Source organism: Pinus tabuliformis, chromosome 8, assembly GCF_031772625.1.
Source record: "Pinus tabuliformis cultivar Carrire ecotype Pingquan chromosome 8, CPIR1, whole genome shotgun sequence".
Classification (NCBI taxonomy): Eukaryota; Viridiplantae; Streptophyta; class Pinopsida; order Pinales; family Pinaceae; genus Pinus; species Pinus tabuliformis.
Window position 1 is genome coordinate 1,898,250,446 of NC_142294.1, and position 20,270 is coordinate 1,898,270,715.

Here is a 20,270-nt window from a genome sequence, read left to right on the forward strand (position 1 = left end):
AGTTTATACAGGAGGATTTATATGTACAAGGACTAGGTAAGGATTCTGGAATGACTATATATGTTTCAAAGCTAGGATGAAGATTCCCTAGTTAGCTCTTCCCTAAAGCTGTCCCTGTGCTTACAGAAACAGTCCTAAGGCCTCTTGGCTGGTTTCAGGCTTGATGGTAGCTTTTGAAAATAGATAGTAATTGAAAAAATCTTAAGTCCCCAGTGGAGTCGCCAATTATGTTAACACCCAGGTTGTTCCCTATGACTCCCAAGGGAATACGGCCGGGGTAACCACTAACCAATCTTTGGATCACTGTTTCTAGCCAAACTGTGATCAGAGAGGGCTCTCTCTTTATGATTTGTAATTGTTTATGATAGGGTTTTAGGCTAGCTATTATGCACAGGTTTTGTTTATGTTTTGGTTGAAGAATATCCTTCAGATCTCTTGTGATGTGATTTTCAGAGAGTCAAGTACCATTGGGCAATGGAGTCTGTGGCTGTAGGTGTCTAGAAACTTTGAGATGAACTGGTGAAACTTACAGGGCCATTTGGATGTTTTATAGAACAAATTTTGATTAATAACAGGAAACAGGTAAGACAAACAATGAAAGCATTCAAGAATTTTCACTCGTTGTTAACTGTTTCCACCAAACTGGTTACGAGAAAAGACAGATGTCACAGGGGCAAACTTGAATCCCTGGGAATGTCTATCACAGTGAAAGATATAGATTCAAAGTGCAGCAACTAAGAATTACTCTTCTGTTACTATATCTGAGGAAAACATAGATAATAGCTCAGTTTGAGTTCAGGGTAATCATGGATTAAGTCCTGAACTATTCTTCTACTTTGCTATTAAGTGTAAAATATCTGAACGATAAAAGAGAACAAAAGACTTGAAAACATGTAATACAGAGATTTGAGAAAACTTATTGTTTTATGAAACAACTGGAATCCTGCAACATTCACCATTCACCACAATGCACCAAATACACCACGCTTTGGAAATTCCATTCTCCTTTTCTATTATTTCTCTCTGGGGATTTTTACAATGAGCGAGAGCTCTTCCAAGGAAAATTACAACAACCCCCTCCTCTATCATGCGCCGGGGTTTATATAGAAATAAGCATACAAAATATCTCAGGCATTGAGTCATCTGAGAAGGAGAAAATATCTTCGGTAGTGTTCAGAAAGTACGCAGGGAGTTATTGCAACATTAAATGTGGAGTAAATGCCCATTATGTCTGTCAGATGACTGTTTTTGACTTTAAGGAGTCACTGAGTCGGTTACATTTACTATGTACCGATCTGTAGGTACGCATTTACTTTTGCCTGCGCAATGAATTTCTCGGCTTTGCCAGCTGCGTTAGTCTTTTGCCTGCTTTGTTGGCTGCTCCATCTGCTGAGTTGGCTCAGCTTTGACTTTATGATGCCTGCTGATTTTGCTGACTGTTCTTTCCATCAGAATTTATAGAAAAAACAGAAATTAATGGATGGCTTAATGTTTACAAAATTCTCTGGATGGCATCTGTCCACCATTCTTGTGTAGGGAGCTGATGCTTGAGGATGGCCTGCATTGTTTCTTCAGCTTCTGTATATTTGAAAAAATTGGGGGCTACATCAAATAGATGATTCATTTCATTCATTATAAAAAGTAGATGTTCTATCTTACCATAGAAAATCTGTCCTGTGATAGGCCCTGTATCTTCTGAGGTGCTGGCTTTCTCATTTACCTGTGATGAGGCAAAAACATTCACTCTCTTGGCATATTCTTCATGGGTGAATAATCTGCCTCCATTGTTCAGCAAGCTAGGGAGTCCTTTGCTTTCCAATACCCGAAACTTCTCAAAGAATCTGTTTACCTCAGTTTGCATATCCTGGGTTCTTCTGTCTAAGGTCTGCATCAGACTCCTAAGAGTAGTAACCCTCTTGATCATTTGGATAGTATCAGTTCTGTTTGCTATTCCCATGGTTGTCAACTGAGAACTGGTCTTATGATTGAGCACATTGATCAATTTTGTTGCAATTTCAGGCATGTTCCCCAACAAGGCCCTTGCTGTTCTGATTTCCCTCTGTGCTTTAGGAATGAGCTCCAGTTGCTCATGGATTGTCTCAATGTATGACCACTGGTTATTGATGGACTTACCAATATTGGACCATATCATTGCTCTGATTTCGGCTATGATTTTATCTAGCTGTAGCTCTTTCTCAAGCTCCTTGATTTTGTCTTTAAGAGCTTTGATTTCTTGGGCCTTCTCTCCTACTTCTCTTTTTGTTTTGTCATGCCTTTCATTCACCTTGGCCAGCTGCTCCTTAGTTTCATTCAGCTGCATCATTTGTGCTTCTAAAGCTTGTATTTCGCTTTTTAGCTTTTGCATGTCTAAGCTCTGATCTGTGCTGGTGGGTGCTGCTGAAGTAGATGTGACTGGTTGTTCAACGTGCTGAGGTGGAGGTGCAGTAGTAGGAGCAGTCTCCTCAAGATTAATGACCTGTGGAGGGGGCTGAGATGTTTGCCCCTCTTGTGCTTGTGTTGATGATCCTTTCAGAGGTGCTTGTGAGGCCTCATATTGCCCCAATTTTTCTTGTGCTTGCAAAAGTTCTTTGTAAACAGAAATTAATAGAGCAGTGGAATCCTGCTCATACCTTTGTTTTGCCACTTCATCGGTCTGTGGATGGATAGTGGCTGGAAGTTTAATCTTCTTCCTTAGTGCAGCCATATCAGCATCTCTGATTTTTAAGATCTCTTGTATCCCTTTAATATCATTGGGATTGTGCCCAATCTCTATGATGATTTCTTCCAGGGTTTTGATCCTGTTATCTTTGGCCTGAGAAGAGGCTCTCTCTAGCTCCAGCTGGGAAGCCGTGGCATTCAGACTGCTTGTTAACTTGTAGTTGTCCAAGGTCTTATCGGCCAATGAAGCATACACCATTTCCCCTGTTTGTTTATGCAACTCAATTTTGTCCATGGGGTGTATGTCTTTGGCAAGGACCTCTAAATTGGTCCTGAGATAATCAGCAGAAGACTGTGGCTTGAGTGCTGTAGGCATAAAATGACTCAAGGTCAGTTTGCCCTCACCTACATCGAAAGCAGACATGAGTCTCTGCTGATTGGACGGAGCCATGTTAAGTAGGTGATTGTATAATTGAACTTTGATTGGGTCACTCCTTCTCTTAATGTCTATGAACTGCTGCTTTATGCTCACTCTTTCTTCTTTCTGCTGGCTGGAGGAGGTGACTTCCCCTCCCATTGTCCTGTCTGGTTCCTGCTGGGAGGAACTTGCTGAAATATCTTGACTTGGTGGGCCCATGCCTGATGCTTCTCGGATGGCTATATCCTCTTCTGGAAAATCGTTGAGTCTTTGCCTTTTCTCTCCTTGATTGATAGAGGATGTCAAGGGAGTTTCTCTTTCCCTTTTCCTCAGGATAAATGTGTCCTCCTTTTGAGGGGTTTGTAGGACCGAGGCATCGAATGTAGAGTCTTGCCTTGTAGGCATGACTTGTTCAGTGGTCTGAGGAGTATCCACTGTTTCCTTTTGCTGGGCAGGTGGCTCCTGCCCTTGTTTTTCTTGCTGCTGTTCCTCTTGCTCTTCTGTGTCTTCCTGCTGCTTTTCTTGCTGTTTTTCCTGCTGTTGCTCTTGCTCTGTCTCCATTTCCTTTTCCTTTCCTTTTTCTGAGACTTTTCCAGCAACCTTTGTAGTTTGCTGTGGAGTAGTTGAAGAGGAGGCTGCTGCTCCAATTTGTGTGCTTGGCAGTGAGGGGACCTGTGCATAAAACTCAAGGTCAGCCATCTTCTTTTGATTGTTCAGAGCTCTTTGATCAAGCTCTTTTTGAGTTATATCTTCTTCTAGAGTTCCCCTTTTCCACTTGTTCTGATTGGCATATTTTTCAATTTTGGGGAGGCTATGATGACCATAAGCAGACAGTTTATATTTGAGTCTCCTCATTGTGATGAAGTTGTTGGGGTCATAGGGTTTCCATGTAAAACTGTGCTTCAAACCAAAACCCCCCAGTATTCTATCTGCCTCCTTCCACCCTTCATCCCTTTCATTGTAGACTAAATGGCCAAGTTGGCTCTTGATTTTCAGCTGTGCTTTCTTGCCTCTGCCTGAGAAGTGGAACATATCCACATAGCCAAACTGCCTGAAGTATTCTAAGGCAAATAGCCTCATGGGCACAAATTTGGGTAGTCTAAATGGGGGTAACTCACACCCATATATTCTGATAACGGTGTGGTGTTGGTAAAGATACCAGTCCCCAATACTGTATACTTTTGACAAATGTAGGCACCTTTTCATGTCCTCTGTCAGTCTAGGAGGAGGTGAACCAATCAGTAGAGTCAAGGCTGGATGGATGAAGAGATCAATAAACTCACAGTAGGTATATGGAGAGTAGCATGATACATGGAAAACAGAAGTCCAATATACTAGTGATCTGAGATTGCCCTGTGCATCTAGTCTCTTTATTGGGAAAGAGAATTTATTATGCTGGAAGTATATGAGCAGATGATATAGGTAGGAGGTGTACCTAAACACTCTTTCTCTTGGCAAATTCATCAACTGTTCATGCATTTTGTCTGATATGTATGTTGCATAATCATAGTGGATTGGTTTCCTTCCTGGGGAGAACATAAGCATCATTTGTATAACTGTTTCATCAATATATTCTATTGAATCATATCCCAGGATGGGACTGATCATGTCAACCAGGTCTTGGCCCAATTGATTGAGGTAAACACAGTTGATGGGAGGAATCTGCAAAGTGTCAGCTTTGATGAAGAGCTGGTTGACCTTAGTGATTTGGGCCTCTGTGGTTCTGGCTCCCTGTATTATCAAATCAGCTAGTGTCAGAGGGACCAACTTATGCTCTGTGTGGAATTGCAACATCTCCCTGATGGCTTCAGGGGTAATGAGGAACAAGATTGAACCTTCAGCATCTAGCACTGCTCTCTGGGATGCATCATAGTGTTCAGCAACTATGTGCACAAGCTCAGGGAATTGATTAACCTGAGGAAGTTTGAATATTGGGAGGAATGATTCCCAAATTCCCAGGATGTCTGTCCCCCTCTCATGTTTGATCTTTATTTCATTTAATATCAGCAGATGGAACCTGCTTCTGCTCCTTGTTTCCTCTGTTATCTTGTAGTCCAGGTCTGCCAATGCTCTGGTGTCAAATGTTCTGTTAGGGACATTCAGGGGAGCCACATTGAGGGCTATGGGAGCTACAGGGGGGTCCATGCTTTTCCTTTGCAAATTTTACTCTTACTCAGGGACTGTGTTACTATGCAGAGTAACAACAGCAAAGTTTCTTTGTAGAGGGATGGAAATGCGAGTTGGAGGTAAAGCAGGGTGCGCAGCAGTTGAAATGCTGTTTTTTGTAATTAAGAGCGGAGCTTTAGCCCCTTTGGCACCTTTCAATGTTAAAAAATTGGTTTCAAATGCGCCTGCCACGATTGCGCAGACAGGGCCTGGTTTCTTAGCAAAATGCAACTGGGAAGGCTCAGCTGGTGTTCTTTAGAAGTTATAATTGGAACTCTGAGGCTTTGCTGAGGAATTGAGTGGTGAATTTTGATTTTCGGCTTTCATTAAGCTCTCTAAGGCGTTAAACAGATAATTGCAGGCGCACAGAGGATGAATGATGAGGAATACCTGGTAAAACAATGCGCAAAGGTCGAGACCGCAGGTGAACTGGTGCGCTGGAGGCCTTCTGGTCAATTTAGCAAGCTGGTAGACAATTTGGACGTTGTTTGCATGCAGAGCAAATTAACGACGAATACGCGAAATGACCAAAAAACATGAAATTTTGGGTAAAATAGACCTTTTTATGCTTTTGGCGCGAATATGTGCTGACGTCAGCATGACGTCATAGGGTGGGGTCAAGGTCGGATGACGTCATGCTGACGTCATCGGGTGACGTGGCGCTGTATGGTTGGTACACGGTGGCGGTGACATGGCAGGACAGGTGGACCAATGGCGGGGACAGAGAGGTCGACGGGGCAGCGTAGCTGGGTGACGGGGCGGTGACGCATTGCTGACGCAGGTAGGCGGGATGAGGGAATCCGGAAACCAGCAGTGGTTTCATATCGCACCGCCTTCTGTACGGGGCGGTATCGGACAGTAGTACCTCCGACGTAAGGTGGTGAGGGCACGTGGCAGAGGCATGACGTCCTCCAAATACGGACGTCGGGAGATATCTATCGGTCATCGGATGGGCTCCGACGTCACGATGATCGTTAGATCTACGGACTTTGATCGGACGGCGGGCGCGAGGCAGATGTGACGGGAGGTTAGTACGAATATCGTTCAGACGTCGGAAGGAGTCCAACGTGATCAGGGCCGTCGGATCTGTAGGCCCTTGATCTAATGGTGGTCGGGGAGATGACATATGCGGAGTATACGGATGAGGGCGGAAGCAAATAAACCTGTTTTGTGCGCTTTTCCAATGTATTTTGATAAAAAGAGTTATATGCGCCAACCTTGGCTAACGGGCGGAAAGTGGGTTTTATGCTGCTTTGGCCCCTTTTAAGCGGGTAAGATGGGGTTTAGGGCCCATTTCAAAGGTTTGATGTGCAAAAAAAAAGGGAAGAGGTAGAAGTGGCTTATGAGGAGAAGGGGTATTTGGCATAGGTTTATCAACATGACCTGATGTCATTTGATCCCTGACTTGCAACTTTATTGGCTATAATGCCAAGGGGGTGGGTATTTATAAGGGCTTGGGATTTATACACCTTGGTGTTAGTAATATTAGGGGAATGGGAAAAATAGGGGAGCTATATAGTAAAATTAGAGGTTAATATGAATGAAGGGGGCAAATGAAAGGGATTTTACTGAGTTTATCTGAAATTGACTTGGTTTTGAGAGTAGATCAAAATGAAAAGATCTTAGACAAGAAATGTGGATTCTGAATGAACTAGAACCACCATAAAACCATGATCTCTCTCCATAAATCTCAGCTGAAAGAAAGGGAGTGTTAGTAATGGAATAAAGGGGAAGAAGGAAGTTAGTCATGCTCCTGCTGTAGTCTTTTACTTTGCTGCCCATCATCACCATTTCTGCAATGATAGGACTCACTTTCTGCGACCCCAACTACCTACCCAGCTGCTTACCTAGCATTTTTTGTTTCTCCTTGGAGGGTGCACTTGAACTTGCAAACCCTTTTTGCCTTTTCTTTTCTTTGGCTTTTTTCTTTATTCTTTTCTCTATCTATTTCTACCCTTATCTCTTCCAAGGTCCCAGATTAAATTGTTGGGAACCTTTGCTTCTCTACCTAAACTATTTGTCTGCCAAGATTAGGCTGTTTGGACAGACTTCTTTCTCTATTCTAAAACTCAAAATTGAACACATGGCATGATCCAGATTAGACTGTTGAATCATCCACAAAATTGAAATAAGGTCCTCAATACTTGAAACACTTTACCCAGCTCTTGCTTTCTAGGAAATATGGGATCTTTGGGATACCAGAGCAGAGCATATTTGGCTTTTCTCTTGCCAATCATGAAATATGAAACCTATTAGTATAGGTATCCAACAGGTTGAACTATCTCATGCGGTTTATTTGGATCCCAGTAATTCAGACCCTATTTCTCTACAAAATTTACATATTGGTTCTTATTTTACTTCAATGAATATTGGTCCTCCTTGGTCTCGGATTCGATGTCTAGGACAATTTATATACTTGTTAGTTTTCCTCTTTTACAAAAACCTCAAATTTTTATGCCTTATGGATCATCAAGTTACTCTTCTCGGCGAGCCTATGTGATCTCAGGTTTCTCTTAAGAGTCAGGTGAGGGAGATATTCTACACAACTTTTTATCTCGTCTTGTGATTTCGGGATCTGGGGGTTAACTTGGTGGGTTGGGTTTGATTCCAACGAAGGAACCTTATCGTAAATGGAGGGGGAGGAAATCAAACATATATATGGCCATGGAAAAGGCCAATGTGGAATCAACTTCGATTCATCAAACTTATATGGATGGGGAACTTAGAGAAATTAAATCCCTTCAAGGGGTTCCCTTTTAAAGATCTTATCACTTAATTTTCATGGGTTAGCAAGTTCTCCTAAAATATTGGCACTTAGTGACTATTCTCATTGGAAATCCCTGATGTGATATTTCTTCAAGAAACCTTTAGGGATGGAGACTATGTGGTAAAAAAATTTAAAGCCCTTATTACCTTCTTGGTACTTTATTGCAAGTTGTTACACTAAAATTTGTCACCATGACTATTTGCAGTTAGTATGGCTCCATCAATTGTCATACTCTCCTCCTTGGCAAGTCTTATACCTCTGCTCCTCATGTCAAACTCCAATAAAGAGAGAAAGTCCTTAAAAGTCAATATAACTCTGGTTACACAGTTTCTCTTACCCTTACCTTCGTGTACGCACCTCAAGTTCATAATACCTGTGTACTTGTATGCTCTGTCTGTAAAGGGGTGGGTGCGTACTCTTGTAAAGGTCAAAAGGCGCAAGTTTTACTTCAAAAAAGTTACTTGTGGTCGAATCTAGAGCATTCTAGAAGATGGTTTGATGTGGATTGAGCGCCTCCAGATGGTTCATGCATCCCAATGAAAGAGGAACTTATCCCATCAAGAGGGGAGCTATCCCATTGAAAGAGGGGCTTATCCCATTGATGGTGGACCTGATTAACTTCCTCCAAAGCACTATAAATACAGGCATTGGGCCAGAGGGAGAGGAGGTTGAAAGCTGAAAATTCCTAAGGGTAGATGCTGCTGAAATTAGGGCTCCCTTATAGAGCTTGAGAGGAGAGATTCCAATCCTTTCTTAGCTTCATTTGGAAGTGGGTGAGCTGATCAAAGTAAACGAGAACTCTTTCTGGACCCTGGGAGGGACCTGCAGAACACCAAGGCACTGGTTGTAATGGTTTCTTTTGTTTCCAATTAATACAATTAAGTTCATTTTTCTCAACAAGTTGTTATATATAATTTGTTTCATAAACTCCTTGGTCTTTGTGATGAATATGTTTTATTATATGAGTTATTCAGGTGCTATGTAATCGTTTGCTTGTTAGTGAATGCAGGCTTCAAGGAGAAGGAGCTCATCTGGATCGAAGAGGCTTGGCTGCTACAAATAGCGTTGGACTAAAGGTAAGACTTGAACACCTGGTTGCTTTTATTTTAAATGCATATTTAGGGAAAGATAGTGCTTGATTGTCTTGTTTGTCACTAGAAAGCCTTAACTTCTAGGGAGGTCGGTTTTGTCCGCAAAATTGACTCTTTCCGCATGACACAAGTGATGTTTGGGGTCGTTTTAGCAGTCTTTCCTTGGAAAGGGATTCTCGCAAGATCTAGGCTCATAATTTGTGGAGTGTCCAATTTGGTTTGGGATTGGTGGTATACTCCTCAGATATGGATAAGGTTTTCAGCTTTATCAAGTTGTATGGGCCACATGATGATCACGTTTCTTTCTCGAATTTGTTGTATGAGAAGTCTATTTTGAGATATGCAAATCTAATCTTGGGTGGTGACCTAAATTTCCCTTTGGGTGATGTAGAGTCTTAGGGTTCTTGGGTGAGGATGGATTCCTTTAATGATTTCTTTACCCATAAACCATCAATCCCTCATATAATTGATGTCCCCCCTATGCAATTGGAACCCACCTCAAATAAGCAAAGAGTGGGGGAGGATAAAGTTTCCAAGAGTCATGATTGGTTTTTGGTGGTTAAATCAATTCTTGAGTCCTTTTTACTAATTTGGCTATGCGTTGGTTTAGGTGGGATTTTTTATCATTGCTTCATCTATATAGAGATCCTAGGAATGATTCGTAAACCTACTATCATTTTTAAAATGAATTCTCATTGGCTAAAAGATGAGGCATTTACTATGTTAGTTAAGAAAAATTGGATACCTTATGATGGCAGGCTGGATGTTTCTGCTGTAGGGAAATTTGCTGATAATATTGAACATATTAAAGCTATGGTAAAATATTGGGAATTTACTTTGCACAGAAGGGAGGAGGATGATCTGTTAGAGGTTGAACAAAATATTGAGGCATTCTCTAAGCTGGGGTTAGAGGGTTTTTGATTGTAGGAGTCATGTGAGATATATCACAAATTCCTGGAGAGGAGAAAGGATATCTTTGTGTAGAAGGAAGATACTTAGAGGCCTAAAAGTAGATCCATTTGGCTAGACAGTCACAATGAAAACACAAAATGTTTTCGTGCCTATGCCAAAGGTAGGAAACTATAAAATGAAATCTGTGGGATGAAGGATGAGGCGGGGTGTGCAATATCCAACTTTGATGGGCTTGCCAATATGGGTGTCAATCATTTCAAGAGTGTCCTTCAGGAGCCCAACGGTGCAAATATTGTTGACATTATTATGGTGGCGCAATTCTTCCCGTGTTTTATGGGTGAAGACGAGAACTAGGAACTACTAGGGGATGTTTCAAAAGTGGAGCTAAAAGTGGCCTTAGCTAGTTTCCAAAAAGATAAGACCCCTGGCTCACATGGTTGAGCTACATAATTTTTCACTACTTTTAAAGAGCTTATTGGGTCAGATCTGCTCTAGGTTGTGAATGAGTCGCATTGAGATGGGAAAATACTTCCTATATTTAGATTTGAATTTCATTGTACTCATCCCAAAGGTTGACAATCCTGCCTCCTTAAATATATGGTCTTCCACTTAAAGTTGAACTATTATCTAAAAGTTGATTGGCACTAGTTATTGGCCAAGCTAGAAAAAGGGCTCACTTGTTGGTACTTTTAGTGGTTATCTCGGGTAGGCATATAGGCTGGTTAAATCTATACTAGAAGTAATACCAATTTATTAGATGTCTTTTGCATGGATTCGTGATGGTATCCTGGAGAGAGTCTGGAGGTTGTGTTTCAAATTTCTTTGGGAACAATTAAAGTATCAATTTGTATTTCTTTGGGTTTGCTCGAGTTGGTTGGAACTATTGTAACTCCTTGGGGGTTGGGGCCTCAATAAAAAAAATTTCTTCTCTCAAAAGCTCTTGCTGCTAAGAGTGCATGGTGACTTCTACAAAAAACCATGGGTTGAGAATACCATGGGAAAAAACCATAGACTAGAGAATTTTATGTTTTCTATTTTATTAACATTACAAATCTCCCGCATACTAAACTAGAGAGCTCCAAAAAAAATATATTAAGCACCAACCAATTGATATAAAAACCCATATTAATAAAAGACTTAAATATCTATATTTAGGTGCTCTCCAACTTATTATGGTAGAAATGTTACATAATTTTTAACATTTTGATTAAGTCAAGCTACATAAAAATAAATAAATAAATAAAAATTAAATTACATAAAAAGATTAATGTAATGCAAACATTTTAAATTGAGCATATCAAAATAAAATAAAATAAAAATAAAAATAACCCTATAAAAATAAAATAAAAATCACCTATGATATTGAGAACCCATGGTATTGATCTATGGTTTTCATGTGAAATATATACATTTATTGATTATTGTTTCTATAATAACATTATATAAGTTAGAATGATAATAAACTTTTATATGTATATTTTAGTTAAGAATAATTGTATTTATATTTTTATTAATACCAGGTTTTATGTATATATATTTATAGCTATTTAATTTTAATAATATATAGCATTTATAGCGTAATAATTATGTTTTTGATGATGATGATGATGATGATGGTTAACGTCTGCTGAGACCAAATAATGATCTATCGGACTTAAAAAGACAAATTATTTATTTTGATTTAAGATTTTATTCCTATGCTCAAAAAGCTTGGAGAGAAGCCTCCCGAGTTCACTATAATTTTGGCATTGTAAAAGGCTAGGAAGGCCAGTATTGTAACAAAGGTTGTGAAATTGAGATCTAATGTGGTTGTATGCAGGGCACTCTAAGAGGAAGTGGTTTTCATCCTCGATGCTCCTATTCTCACAAATATGGCAGATCCTTTCCATCCATGGCGTTTTAGGAACTGCCCAATGGCCAGTTTCACTATGGAGCTCATGAGAATTCATTCTAATCTTTTCTATATTAATTTTCTTCTTTGAGCTAGTTAAAATAGAGAGATACTTTTGATCTTCAAGGGTGGGGTTGATGACCTTCTTATAATAACTTAATTTTCTTTTAGACGCTAAATCTTTCTCACGCCACAATTTTTCTTTGAACTTAGAAGTAACAATATCTTTAATGTTATTTATGTTTTGCAAAGCATCATTCTCATTGATCTCCCAATAGTTTAACCAGGACCTTGTGTCCTTATGCCATCCTCGGTTAAGCCTTAGGTGGTTTTGGCTGGAATTTAAAGCTAGCTTAGGAATTGAGCATATCAAAATAAAATTAATAGTTTTTTACGTGAGATGTATATAATTATAGCATGTTAGTTTTGGTATCACATGTATCGTTTTTGGATACTGAATTAATAATTTTTGGATACTGAATTAATAACTAATCATGATAATTTATTGAATATATTTAATTTATATTTTTTAATGGTTTGTGGATATTGAATTAATGATTAATCATGATAATTTATTGAATATGTTTAATCTATATTTTTTAATTAAAATAATTTATCTAATAAGTAAGATATGAAATTATTCATTAAAATACTTACATATGTTTATCATTATATGTAACTAAGTCAACGTTATGAAGAATTCAAATAGTTTTTACTTGTAATGTTGCTATGTATATAATACAAATATTTAACTAATTTAATTATTATTAATATTATTGGATGTAATTCTATTATATATTCTATATATTTTTATAAATAAAATGTTTAAAATATTAAATTAATAGTCATTTTTTTTTTTATACTTATAGTTAATTTTCATATTAAAACAAGTGTTACAAGGAGTCTAGTTCTTGCCATTTAAGTGGATGTTATGTATTTTGAGAAATTGCAAATTGATATATGAAGTAGAAAATTTAATTGCTTACTAAGAGATATGAACTTGTATAAATTTTTGGTGGGTAGTGACCACTACTAAGTTCGTTGTAAATTATGGTAAATAGGTTATTTAAGTGAGTATGAGATATTTTTAAGGATTTTAATTATGAAGGTTAATAATGAAAAATCATTGCACAAATAAATATTGCAACTACATCTAGAAATTATGGCAAAAAAATATGACATAAATATTGCAACTACGTCCAAAAATTATGGAAAAAAAACTGAGGGAGTTATCCACATGGAATGAAGACTATACCTTCAAAATTATGATCCAATCACTTGTTTGAAAAATAAAATTTTCAATAATATTGAAAAATAAATCTTTGTTTTTGAAAATTAAACATTATAATTTGGATTGGTCAATGGGAAACTAATAGTGGTCAGTTTACAAATCTTTCACTATAAACATACCATGGCAAGGACTATTAAATTGGTGAATAATCATAAAACTAATTCCAATATGAATTATGTAAATTGATATCCACTAACATACATAAAAGAGAGATCATCGTTGTCACTGCCCCTGCAGATCCTTCCCTCGGTAACCTCCTGCTACTGAGGCCAACCAGACCATGCAAGCCTGTAAGGAGGGGGATCCCCACTCTTCCACGTAGTCAGGGATTGAAGAAAACGCAGAAGCCTTCGCATCTTTGATCGCAGAGAATGGAGATCCAAGGAACAGGCCATCAGTCAATAAATTTGTAAAGAAACTCGAAAGTATCCCAAAGATTTCTCTCCCTCCAACACTTCCAAGAAGACCAGCCATCTCTCTCGCAGAACGTGGACTTGTTGGACAGTTCACAGGGCTATGGCCTTCACCCAAATCAGTGCAAAAATGGGTGGAAAGAAACTGGAATGCAACCACACAGCGGAAGATGGCAATACGATTCTGTGGAAGGGGATACTACACCTTTATCTTTGAAACAAAGGAAGAAAAAGATATGATATTTAAAAACGGACCTTACTTCATGGACTCCAGAGGTTTATACCTGAACAGATGGACACCAGACTTTGATCCAGAGATGGATGTCCCAAACGCTATGCTTGTGTGGGTTAGGCTCCTGCATCTTCCTCTTCACTGCTAAGGAGACGAATCTGTGAATTCTATAGGAAACACAGTGGGAAAATATATTGACAGATGTGAGCCAAAAGACAACATGCACGCGTGCGCAAGAATGTGTGTGGAAGTAGATCTCAGAAAAGGCCTCCCAGAAGCAATAAAGATCAAGGTTGACTAGTGGACACACATTCAGCAGCTGAACTACAAGAAAATACCATTTAAATGAAAGGTATGTCACGAGTATGGTCATTTTGCAAATAGGTGTCTTAAAAAAGTAGAGCATGAAAATGTAGAAGAGCAAGAACCTACATGGGAACAAGTGAAAAGGAAAAAACCTACCAATAGGTGGACAACATCAAATATGTATCAGTCCCAAGAAGCAAATGAAACAACCTCCCAGCCTCCAACGAAGGTTACTCCTCCAGATCACATAACTCCTAATCCTTTTAAGCCATTAGAAGACTCCTTTGATCCACCCTCTCCCTAATCCCCTCCCTCAAACCCTACCTCTTTAGCTCTCATATCCACCCCCAACCCTATATCCTCCCTACCTCCTCCCTCAGTGGACCGCATTCTAACTAGAAACAAAGCCAAAGAAATCCCCCAAGCCTGCGATCAGCAAAAGAAAGTGGGAAGGAAATCCAATAATGAAATATGAGATGAGGCAGCAGCTAAGGAAATGGCCCTAGGAAAGCAACAACTAATGGATTCATTCCTTGGGAAACAAACAGGAAGTCATGAAAAAACTTAGCAAAGAGGAAAGGGAGGATCACACCAACACAACAATAAATAATGATAGTGGTCTCTTGGAATTGTCACAGCCTTGGCACCTCCTTTAAATTCAATGCAGCTAGAGACATTTTAGTCAAGGAACAACCAGACATATACATGATCCAAGAGACCAAAATAAACAAGCAAGAAAATCAAAAAATGATTCAAAAACTAAAAAAATTATGGAGAAATAGTGTTAGAAGCCACAGGAGCATCAGGAGGAATCAACACCATTTGGGATAAAGAAAATGGGAACTAATGACCCAAAAAATCAGTTGTCACTGATTTCGAACAGAGTTGAGGAATCTCAAAACAAAAGAACAGTATAGCATTTTAAATGTGTATTCTCCAAATCATTATATAGAGAAAGAACAATGCTGGAAATCAATTAAAGAAGAAATAGCAAAGAGACAAAGTGGGCACTTAATCCTGGGAGGAGACTTAAATCTGATAAGGAATACAGAAGAAAAATTTGGCGGAATCTTCCACAATGATCCATCAAGAGAAGCTCTTGAAGGAATAATAGAAGAACACAAATTAATAGACATTCCGCCAAGCAATGGAAAATACACTTGGAACAACAAAAGAATTGGAAAAAACAACATAAAAGAAAGATTGGATAGAATTATTATTCATGAAAGCATAGCGGTGGCTTACACTCTTGTGAAAAGTAAAATTGTTCACAACTCAGCTTCAGATCATAAGCTAGGGGTGCTAACCTTGGAGAAACTAGAAAATCAAAGACCCCTTCCCTTCAGATATAATTCAATTTGGGACAGTAAGGAGGATTTTAACAGACAAATAAAGGACAGCTGGAAACAAAGTATCACAGGATCTCCCAGTATGTTTGGGAAACTAAGCTAAAGAACGTAAGGATACACCTAAAAAATTGGGCAAGAGAAAATGATCTCCGGGACAAAGCTAGGAAATTCGAATTGCAAAAAAAAATGGATAACCTTTGCAAGGAAAAAGAGAACAAGGAAGAAAGTAAGCAAGATCATATACAAGAAAAGGAAATATATCTGCAAATATATAAGAAAAATAGGCAAGAAGAAGAGGAAGAGTGACACTGATTAAAGCACTTCTTTTGCCCTTGCCTATATATCAGTATGCAATCATTATGGCTCTGGCAAGCGCCCACAAGCAAATGGAACTGATAATTGGAAGCTTCCTCTGACAAGGAGGAAAACAAGATAATAAAAAATTTAGCCTTGTTAAATGGGAGCAAGTTACTCTTCCCTATGAAAAAGGAGGTATAGCAATAAGACTACAATGACTAATGAACATTGCTCTAGGGACAAAAATTATCTCGAGAATGATAAATGGGAATGGCCACTGGTGGGAAAAAGTACTAACAATGAAGTACTTGAATTGTCATAGAACAAAGTTGTTCACTGATACTATTCCAGACAGGCCATGCACTCAAATCTAGAAATTGGTTAAAAGGATAATTCCTCTTATTAGAGATCAAATATCCAAAAATCCAGGGAATGGCAAAACAATTTCTATCTGGGAGGATAGAATAATGGGGAAAACCCCCTTAAATCAGCAACAAAATTTAAGGGGCCTTTAGAGATGGATGGAAGAGCAAAGTTTTAACACACTTTATTCTATTTCAGATTGGGATCAAAATAACTGGGTTAGATGGAAAAAGTTGGCTACTCCACCAAGACTAAAAATTCAATGGGAAACTTTAAAAGTCCATTTCGCTGGGGCAACGCCCATCAACATAGAAGAGTAGGATGACTTTGTTTGCGACCCAAATGGAGGGGATTATATAGTGAAATCGGGGTAAAACCTCCTCCAAAAACCTCACAATCTAAATGATTAGAGTCTTTGGAAGGCAGCTTGGAATTCAAATAGTCTGCCCAAAATTAAATTCTTCACCTGGACCCTTCTCAAAGGTAAAATTCTTACCTTTGAAAATTAAAAAAAAAAAAAGGAATACAAGGGCCCTCAAAATGTGTCATGTGTGAAAAGGAGGAAGAAAATATCCAACACCTCTTTGTTAACCGTATGGTGGTGAGAGAGTGCTGGAAATAGGAAACCAGTCCTTTGGAAATAAACATAAATCCAACAATTCAGTTGACAATTCTTCATAAAACTAGGATAAAAGCTACCCATATACAAAGAAAAAAAGGCAACAATAAAAAGGATATGGAAATGTCTCCCTTCAATCCTATATTGGAAGATTTGGTTAGCCCGAAACAAATGCATTTTCAGAGAACAAAAGCCAAATCTAGGCAAGATCTTAGCAAAAACTTGGATTCAAGTTGCAGAGATAATCAGTACAAATGGAATCTAAAAAATGGACCATAATAATTTACAACAAGAAGAGAAAGACTGGTGCAGTAAAGAAATGTTAGAAAACAAAGCAAAAGCAACAGTTATAGCAAATAATAAAGAATTCCACACAAACAAGAATTGGAAATTAAGATTGGAGGACAAAGAATTTTCAGAATGGATAAAAGAACAGAAGAGACACATTCTCTTTTTTGATGGAGCTGCAAAAAATAACCCATGCAAAGCAGGGGCAGGAGGAGTTATACTAGACCCAAATGGACAAAAAATAATAAGTTGTGAATGGAGCCTGGGAGAAATGAAAAACAACAGGGCTGAAGCATACAACCTTCTCTTAGGCACAAGGATTTTAAACAAAAACACATTCAAGAACCCTATAATAATAGGGGACTCTGTTATCATAATAGCCGCTCTAGATGCCAATAGGGATTTTAGAAGCATAGCCATCAATAAAATATATCAAAGTATCAGAGCAAGTTTTGAAAGTCCGGGAAATATAACTTTAAAGCACGTCCTGAGAAACCAAAATAAGGATGTTGATAGCCATGCCAACGAAGCAATTGACAGACCAGTTGCGATAGTCGAAGAGAACAATGAAGTTTATGAAGAAAGTATCCCTCGACCCCCTCTCCTAGTATGAAGATCGAGAATGTATACCACGACCCACATGTATCTGTGTAGGCTCCGAAGCAACCTGAGACAGATTAGCAATCAACAGCAGCAGGTTTCTTCACAATAGAGACCAATAATTCAGGACCAGAAACCACAAATCAATGAAGAAATGCCGCAAAGTAAGAGTGACGAGACAGATGAAGAATCATCGGACAGGTATCGTGGGATTCTGGAGATCAATGGCCGAGGATTGACTTTAGCTGCAGCAGATGAGGATCTTGGAAATACCATCGCAGCCGTCAATGGTGGCAGATCAACGACCATCAGGAAATTTCTTGCACGAGAGTTAGACAATAAGAAAAGGCAGGATTTTAAGTCGGAATGGTATTTCGGGGAGAGTTTCAGCAGTAAGTGGTTTCGGGAGGGAACCACTCAATTCCACTCATTGATGGACATGTATCACGAGGGCAGAGTGAGAATACCACCTTTTTTGGGCGTGTAATCTCCGCGCGATTTGCCTGCCTGAAATAATTGCCAACCATTGGATCTATCATGTGTGGATCGACGGAGGTAGTGTGACGTGCAAGTTGTTTGACCGGTCAGATCTGACGGAGGATTTTCTACCGTGGAGATCGAGTCATATAAAGGTAAGCTTTGAAAATCGCACCAAGGTTTTGGAAGTGGAAATCGTTATTTACCGTATGTTGTGTATATTCCGACTTTTCGAGGATAATGGTTTTGGCTTTATCCACCTTTTCAAAGGTTAAGTGTAGGTTTGGTCTCTGCGCGAGGCTTTTGGAGTTCAAGTCTTTTTTTTGGAAAGTTACCCCACATCTCAGAACCACGATACCAGAGCTTTAGTTATGAAGTTTTTGGATTGTGGGCGGCAAAAGTAGTTATGGGGACTGTGCTCCCATTTATGCACTACTTTTGAACCTGCCCTCCTCTGATTGTACAAGGAACTAGCTTCCTTTCCCTCTTTTTTTTTTTTTGCAATATATAAAAAGTAACTGACTGTGTTTAAAAAAAAAAAACATAGATAAAAGAAAAATTACATCTTAAAAAAATCAAATTTAACCTTATTTTAACTTAATATAGATATGAACTTTATATTTTATAACTTAATATAGACATGAACTTTATATTTTATTCATATGATTGGATAAGATATGATAGTGGTAGAGTAAATTTATTGGATAAGGTATGATAGTGGTAGAGTAAATTTATTTTGCAATCTTGTGTGTTGTTTTTAGTATTATAAGATATTTTTTGGGTTTTTAAATACACAATATAACAATGAAAGAGTAGATCTAGTTAATGAAAGAGTAGATTTATTTATTTATTGCCTTAACATGATGGTAAGACCTTCCTTCCGACAAGATAGAGCGTCCACCTCCGATAGGGAATTGTACTATTTTTTTAATGTTTTATATGGAGTCATTGGATCAATTTAACAAAAGGAAAATAATTTTCTTAAAATAATTTTCAAAAGAAAATTATTTTCAATAATATTAACATTTGTTATAATTTTTCAAGCTATATAATAATTAGCCACCTAGAACTCATAAATATTACAATCACGAAACTATATTTCTTTTTAAAGAATGGGAGGGGCTAGTTCCGAGAAGAAGCGATATAGGGCCCTCTTTTATATATATATATATATATATATATATATATATATATAGATATAGATATAGATATAGATATAGATATATATATATATATATATAGATATAGATATAGATATAGATATAGATATAGATATAGATATAGATATAGATATAGATATAGATATATATATATATATATATATATATATATATATATATATATATATATAGATACATATGAGACAAGCTGACCACTGTCACATCAAATCCATCCCATCAACTGGAATATTCGCAATGGAACAGCATAGGCTGCACCGCAACAACACAATGGAGGTTCGAACGTGGGCGGGGTGCGAGTAGCCCACTGCCCCGACCGCAGAGCCGTGTACTCATGTGCAACCACGAAACTATATTTCATATATTATTATTTTTACACAATATCACATAGTAAATTGGGAATTTAAATCGGTTGACTATATTAGCGACAATCTATCTCAACAACACATTAATTTAAGATACATTTAATGTCATAAGATTAGTTGATGATAATGAAATCAATCTATTGATTTTAGACTAGATATCAAATTTTATTCTTATTTTTATGTCAATTTGAATATCAATATATGTTTTTTATTATTTTTATTCTATGTCAATTTAATAAATGATAAGAATCAATATAAAAATCAATAGTATATAATATATAATGTATATTGTATGTATATTGAAATGTATATGTATGAATGTAGAATATAAAAATCAATACACATTAATTTTATTTCAATTTTAATTTCAATTTAAATATTGTTATTGAGTTGATGTGAATTACCAAGATTTGAACTTTAAATCTCATAGTTTACATCATATTTCATATTTCATAACATGGTGATGAATTTTAACTTAAATATCAATTTATTTCTTAATTTTATATTTTATTCTATATAAAAAAAAAATGAACCAAAACTAGAAACACAATATGCATTTCTACAACTTTTGCTCAACTCCTTCTACTAT

At 37.7% G+C, this 20,270-nt stretch overlaps 1 protein-coding gene across 1 annotated transcript; it reads left to right on the forward strand.

Moving 5' to 3' along the window:
* Nucleotides 1–17,041: 17,041 nt before the first annotated feature.
* On the forward strand, nucleotides 17,042–17,674 carry LOC149243982 (uncharacterized). Its single transcript, XM_089371365.1, has one exon. The coding sequence runs from the start codon at nucleotides 17,042–17,044 to the stop codon at nucleotides 17,672–17,674; it is 633 nt and encodes a 210-aa protein (XP_089227491.1).
* The last annotated feature ends 2,596 nt before the right edge of the window (nucleotides 17,675–20,270 follow it).

Bases quoted from the DNA above. Each gene is read 5' to 3' on its own strand.
- LOC149243982 (XM_089371365.1), top strand. From the start codon at position 17,042: ATGGACCATAATAATTTACAACAAGAAGAGAAAGACTGGTGCAGTAAA.